Here is a 7,082-nt window from a genome sequence, read left to right on the forward strand (position 1 = left end):
TATTGGAGAGGGTATCTCTCCCCAAGTTGCCTTGCCCCCCATAAAGCTTCAAGGACAATTACTACCAGCATCACCCTGGCCAGCAGGCTCTAAACCCCCTTGAGATGGAGCAAATTTGTTCATATTACTTGGAAAGATAAGGCTTAAGAGATAAAAGCTCTGGACCTCTTAGTGGCTGATAGTCACTGACAATAATAGAGCTTTTCCCAAGTGCCAGTGTTGGTAGGACTACATTTTGAGTGTGTTTTACTACAAATATGCACAGCAAAATCTCAATGGTTTCTCCCTTACGGTTGTAGAAAGGATCACAGGAGACAATAGAAAAGAAAGCGCTTTGAACATTCCATGCAAACATTATTATTGATTGACTGCAATCTACCACTCTTTGGTAGAGAAAAATGATTTCCTTAATTTTGACCTCCCGTGCTCACACATCAGCCTTGGCTTCCCCTGCAATATTCCTGATATCACTAGAGCTACCCTGGGTAGTGGGCAATCCCAGAGTACCACCAAGGGTCAACCTCTGTGCGTTTAAATGTCAGAACAATATCACCAATTTCAAGGCAGTGAAAAGACAGCAGGGAAGGTCCATTTTCTTTGTCTACATCAGGGTTTCTCACCCTGGCCTGGATGATTCTTTGTTGTGCTTTGCAGGATGATTAGCAGCATCCCTGGCTGTTACCTACTAGATGCCAGTAGCACTACCCCACATTGTCATAACCCAAAATGTCTCCAGAGATTGTTAAATCAGGGGTGAGGAGGTTTGCAAAATCACCCCCAGTTGAGAACTAGTAGTCCACGTAAAGAAAGGAAACATGGACCAATAATTCGGGGCAGAGATGTCTGTTAGCTGATACTTTGTTGCTGCAGAAAGACAGATTTCAGATGGGTAGCAGAAAGTAGAAAGGGAAACTGCTGGTAGTTGCTGGGCATAAAAGTGGTACCTCTCATCTCTCCTCCAGCTGGAGAACCTCCACAGCAAGTGACCACCTCCACAGTTGTCATTTGTGGGACCTGGGGGATGGGACAAAAAGCCTGCCTTGGATCAAAAGTTAATGCCATCTAATGCCACTAGCATGTGTCCACATCCTCCGCTGGTGACAAGAGCCTGCCCTGCAGAGGAAACCAATAGTGAAAAGCTCTCTCTCCTCTCAAGAATCCTGGTTTTATTAATATATTCCAAAACTTCATGTCAACAAAGGGGACCTCTCACCGCAAAGAAATACAAGCCATCCAAGGGCGTGTCAGTAGCCTCGAGACCTGATTTTTTTTTCTCATTTTCTAAAGCAGCATATGGACCGCAAAAAATCTCAGTGAGCAAAGAGCCCATGTGAAATTCAACCAATCAAGTCTTCGATTTTTCCTCGCCTTCTCTGGAATCATTCTGCTAAAGCAGCAGAGCAAAGCTGCATAACTAAAGAAATAAGTGCAAAAAGACTCTTGGTTCTGTTCTAGGCACTTTGGAACAGCTGAAAGAAAGCAGGGATTGGACTGTAATATCGCTCCTTGCCAGGCCTCAGCTAACCTCCAGTCCTTGAGGGAGCAAAAAAGGGGGTAAACACTGCCTGGGAACTTTCCAGAGTTGAAGATGATGCCAGAAATTTCCCAAGCAGGGCCACTCCTTTCTCTCCTCCCACCCCAAAGGCCTGTCTCCTGCCTTTGCACAGAATCATTCAAACCAAACAAATCAGGAGCTATGACGTAGGCAGTGACTAAATTTCCGGACAAATAAAAATGAATACAAAGGGGAAAAGAGGAACAGCCAATATATGCTATAGCTTATCTTTGGACTCACCTGCTAAATGTTACCCATCCGCAAGGTTAAAATAAAAGGCTGCCACATTCCAGGCAGACACCATTCTCCTCCAGGGGCAGCTCAGCTCAGCCTGGAAGTCGGCTGGCAATTCAGCAGTATGGTCTGGTCATTCCTAAATACTCTCTAGAAGGCAGAGCTCCTGTCAAGTGAAAGCATGCAGGCTCCATCCCTTGACAAAGCCCCACAGCCAGGGAGCAGGTGTAGCCTGCCAAAAACAAACAAAAACTTCTCCCAAACAACAACAGACAGTTAACACCCGCAGCCTGTCAACACCAGTTAGCCTGCCTGACAAGCAGAAGCCTATTAAAGACCAGTGCTCAAATCGAGCCCAGTCCTCTACAAGCAGAAACTGGCATCTCTGGGCTTCCCCCAAGGAAGTGGCCTTCAGTGGAAACTCACCACAGCAAAAACAGCCCTCAGGCTCCCTATACTCTTGAAGGCCCTCGCTGGGTGGGATTATGATTTTCCTAGGCCCGAGGTGCTTTTGCTCCTTCCTCCATAATAAAATTATTCAAATTTATTTTTGATATAACTTTCAATACTTTGATACCTTGTTTTCTTAATGTGTTAGGTAAAATTGAATAGGTTGTTGTGGGCCTGAAAATTAAGACATTGTCTTTGAATATTTTCATTTCCTTTGCTTTATTTTCTTCTAATTTTAAGAGAAATTAAACCTTTTCCTGGGACCCTAAAAGAATCACAGATCCTAGGCACTGTGCCCACAATGTCTAATGAGGAAGCTCTGATTCCGTAGATAACTTGCAATTAAAAAGAAAAAATACTGTTGCCCACGGCCTAACCATCCAACCAAACACAACCTTGGCCTCTTTTGAAAGTCCACTCTATTGATAAAATACTGACATAATACGCCTGGAAGTTGTATGTTTCAATTTGTCACTTAAGAGTGATTCCTTATAAAGGTAGACTCCAAGAAGCTTAAAAAAAAAACAAAAAAAATCAAGTTACCACACAAGATAGATTTTCTTCAATATTTTATTTATATAGAAATACTTAAAAAATGAAGTAGCACCATTACTTAAGTTTTACCTTTATTATGTAGAACTTTAAATGTCAGAAAAATAAAACTCTTGATACAATTTCAAATCTTGTCTCAGCAAATATAATATTAGTATTTGACCATGAGGTTAAAGGCCCTTTATCATAAAATAAAATATACTTTGTTTTTTTAAACTTTGCTCAGTAAAGTACATTTAAGCTCAAGTAACATCACCTACATATACATAAACAAGTGGTAAACAAATGTATTAAAATAGAAATACTAAAACTATAGTGGTGCAACAGAATTTTTGTAACTTGCACTGAATTCTATTTATACAAATGTTAGAAAGCATCAACAGTTCCTTTTGACATGTTTATACATTTCCGTTTTTTGTAATAATATAGAATAAAATATGCTTTATATCACTGAATAGAAAATATGCTGGGTGAAGCAGATCTAGAAGATTTGTCTGAACCTATAAAATCTCCATCCCAACAGAATACTGTTCAAAACATTACACATTTTATGGTTTGTAGTTCCGTCACAATTGTGTGATTATTAAAATAATACAGTGTTCTTTGCCATAAGGCCATACTAAAATAAAAAGATTTAACCCAGCTACAAAAAAGTTCACTGAACTTAAATTAAAATACTTGTAAACATCTTTGCAATATGAAATATAATTTTTCAAGTCAAAAAAGAATAAAATACTTCAATCTGTATTAATGCAATTTCTCTTTAAAACTTTTAAACGTTTTTTAATATATAAGAGATATGTTACAGTTTCTTTAACTTTAATAAAGCTGCAGTATCCTGGTTTCACAGGAACTCCTGGCCCTTCCACGAACATTCAAAAAGGATCCACTGTGTTCTATAATAAGCATCGTAGGAACCCAGCCACAAAGGGGAACACACTAAAACAGTCCACACATCCCATAGCACTATTATTATCATCTTCATCATAATAATTATTGTTCATTTTTTCCTACTTTAAGAAAATGGAAAACTTGTGGGGCTTTCTTCTTTTGGAAGCTTCCTATTAAGTACAGTGTAAAAACTATCATTACTAGAATGTCGCCGTTCCTATTATTTATAGAGCATGCATTTAAGGTGGTTCGGAGGTTTCCCAGGCTACAGTACTCTTGATGCAGATATCCTGGCAAGTTCCTTTGTTTAAAAATTGAAATTTAAAAAATGAGCGGATATTACAGCTTTCCAAGCTCCTCTTCGGATCTCAGAGTGTGAGCAGGGAGGCGGGGAGGAGAAGGTGGGGCACCAAGTAGGCAAAGAGGCGCTGGGGAGTGAGGATGGAGGGAAGCGGGTTCTCCATCCCCCGCGTGGTGCGCGCCGCCTTCAAGAAAAGATGCGGATGGCCTGAGTGACCGCGGTGTGGCAGACCGGGCATTCAGGCTCACTCTTCTCACAGATGCGGTTGGCGCACTCCATGCAAAAGAGGTTGTGGCCGCAGGGCACCAGTGCGGCGATTACTTCGCTCTCAAAGCACACGGAGCAGTCACGGCTGCCCTTACGCCGCAACCCAGAGGAGGAGGATGAAGAGCTGGAGGAGGAGCTGGACGAGGACGAGGAGCCGGATGTGTCCGACGGCTGCAGGCCCGGCAGCTGCGCCCCCAGGCCGTTGGCATAGGCGGCGTAGGCCAGGCCCCCTCCACCCGGGTCGCTGCGCACCCGGCGAGCCAGGTGGTGCTCGCCCGCCCCCGGAGCCATGTGCAAGGGCGGGGACAAACGGGGGCAGCTGGTGCCCGGGTGCAGCCGACGGTGCACCAACAGCCCCAGGTTGGCGTTGGAGGGCGCGCTGGCGCCGCCCCCGGGAAAGACCACAGAGGAAGACGAAGCAGACGAAGATGCAGAGGAAGAGCAGGAAGAGGACACGGGAGCTGCAGGTCCGCCTCCCGGGGACCTCTCAAACTGGGCCCAGAGAAGTGGAGCCCCAGGCGGTGGGGCGGGAGCCGGGTCGAAGGTGGGCTGTAGCTCAGGACAGCCGTCAGGGGAAGGCACAGAAGCTTCCCCCGCCGTGTAGGTGTATCCATTACCATTGTTGTTGTTTCCATTGTGAGCAAAGCTGAGCGCGGGGCTGGGGGGACTATAGTCCGCCAGGCGCGGGGTGGCAGCTGCACTGCCGCTGGTCCCCCCGCCGAAGTAAGAGTCTGTGGAGGCGCTGCCAAGCGAGCTGGAGCTGTCGTTGCGATAACTAGAGAAGGGCTTGCGGCCCGGAGTGGGCGTGATGCTGGGGGTGGGCTTGCTCCAGAGGCTGCCTGGGCCGGACCCGCCGGACCCATGATGCAGATCAAAGCCCACATCCGTGCCATTGGCGTGGAAGTCGTTCTCATCTGTGAGCTCAATGATGCCGCCAGTGCGCAGGGCGATGTGCGCCTCGATCTCCTCGCGAGCTCGGTCCACGTTCTCAGGCATGCCGGTCACCTCGAACACCGGCTCCTTGTCGCGGCTGGGCGTCACGATGTACGTGTGCGTCTGCTGCTGGATGCGCTTGATCGTGGCGCCCTTGGGCCCCACCACGAGCCCCACCACGCGGTAGGGCACCCGCACCTGGATGGTGGTCTGCCCCGGCAGGTTAGGCGGCCCGGGCACTGCGCCGTTGAGCGCCGTGTTCTTATTCCGCGAGGCGCGGATCATGGAGAAGTGCTCGGCGGCAGAGATGATCTCCCTCCGAGCCATGGCCACATCCTCCTTCCTGCCCGTCACAACAAAGACAGGCTCCTCCCCACGAACCGGGGTCTTGATATAAGTGTTGGTCTTCGCCCGCAGTGCTTTGATTTTACAACCTGGGAGCCAGAGTGCAGGGGAGGGAGTGGGAGAGAGAGACAGACACGCCCATTACCCCGGGGTAACCGCGGGGATCTGGGACTGCCCGCGTACGGGGCAGCGGGAAGGCAGAACGCGCGATGGGCGGAAAGGGGGCGGCTCCCTCACAGACCCTGGGCCGCTCCACGGGCTGGAAAGCGGGTTCCACCCGCGAGGCGCTCGAGGAACAGTCTGTTGGCTGCCCAGCCCTCCCCCAGTGACTGCAGTCGTCCCGAGCCAAACCCGAGAATCCCAGAAAAAGTCAGCTGGGGAGATGCCGCTGGGATCCAGCGGGACGCGCCGCCGTCCGCCCCGAAGACGAGGCAAAGGGGTTCGGGGAAGATTACCGAAGGCCGAGATCCTCTAGCGCGGGGGGTACTGGTGGGAATGGGGGGCAGTCCCGGGACCCATTGTTCCTCCTCTGGGCTCCATTCCGCTTTGCAGAAATCCAGAATCCTCCTCCCATCCGATGCTCACTCCTCCTCCTCCCCCCTCCCAAAGGACCGATCAAAGGCCCCCTCCCCCAAGCATCTTATATTTAAATTCTATTTCCCGGGGTGGGCAGGGTGGGGGGCGCTAGGGAGAAGGCAGTGATTTTCGCAGGAGAAAGTGCATCCCGCCGTGGCCGCGGCGCGGCTCTGGGAGACAGCCTGCCTGCACTTTCTTTGTCTGGGGCGCCGGCCCTTCGCGCGGCTCTTCCTCCCTCCCCAAGGCTCCCCGGCGCCGCGGATCTCGATTCCTCTCCCGCCTTCCCCGCGGGGCGGTGGCCCGAAACCCTCTCACCTCCAGCTGCCCATCCCTGCCGGACCCACCTTGCCGCCCCACGATCTCGGCGACATGCTCGGAACTGGGCACCGGCACGCACTCGGTCATGTTCACGCTCTTCTTCCTCGGCTCGCTGTCGTACAGAGACGCGCCCTCGTCACTGTCCAGCCCCAGCAGGGAGAGCTGGTCGAGCGCGAGCTGCAGGGCTCTTTGGTCATCCAGGGTCTCTCCCCCGCCGCTGCCGCCGCCGCCGCCGCCTCCCCCGCCGCCGCCGCTGCCGTTGCGCTCCAGCTCTGCAAACAGCGAGCTGGGCATCGCTCGGCCGTGCGCACCGCGCCCCCGCCGGCCCTCTGCTCGGCGGCGAGAAACTGCGGCCACAAAGGCAGCCGGGAAGCGAGTGGTCAGGGGCGGAGAGGCCGGCCGGCTGCAGAGGGCTCCGTTGCTCCTTTCTCGGCGCCGGGAAGAGTGGGTCGCTCCTTGTGGTCCACGCCGGGCAGTGGCTGCGGGAGCCCCCGCCTGGGTCCCCACCCCAGATCTGCTGGCGGGTGGGGTGGGGGCAGAGCTCGAGCGGCGGCCGCGCGTGCCCCCCAAGTGCCCGGCTGGCTGGCCACAATGCCGAGCGAGAAGCGAGCAGGCGAGCGACAGCAGCGTTTCTTTAAGGAGCCCCTCCCCGGCTCCTCC

At 51.3% G+C, this 7,082-nt stretch overlaps 1 protein-coding gene across 1 annotated transcript; it reads right to left on the minus strand.

Annotated features, from left to right (window-relative positions):
* Window positions 1-4,169: 4,169 nt before the first annotated feature.
* Window positions 4,170-6,716, minus strand: MEX3B (mex-3 RNA binding family member B; the record flags this gene model as incomplete). The annotated part of the gene is made up of 2 exons (XM_079700117.1): window positions 4,170-5,617; window positions 6,449-6,716. The coding sequence occupies 2 exons, from the start codon at window positions 6,714-6,716 to the stop codon at window positions 4,170-4,172; spliced, it is 1,716 nt and encodes a 571-aa protein (XP_079556243.1).
* Window positions 6,717-7,082: the final 366 nt, after the last annotated feature.

Source organism: Hyperoodon ampullatus (genome assembly GCF_949752795.1).
Source record: "Hyperoodon ampullatus genome assembly, chromosome: 3".
In the NCBI taxonomy this organism is placed as follows: Eukaryota; Metazoa; Chordata; class Mammalia; order Artiodactyla; family Ziphiidae; genus Hyperoodon; species Hyperoodon ampullatus.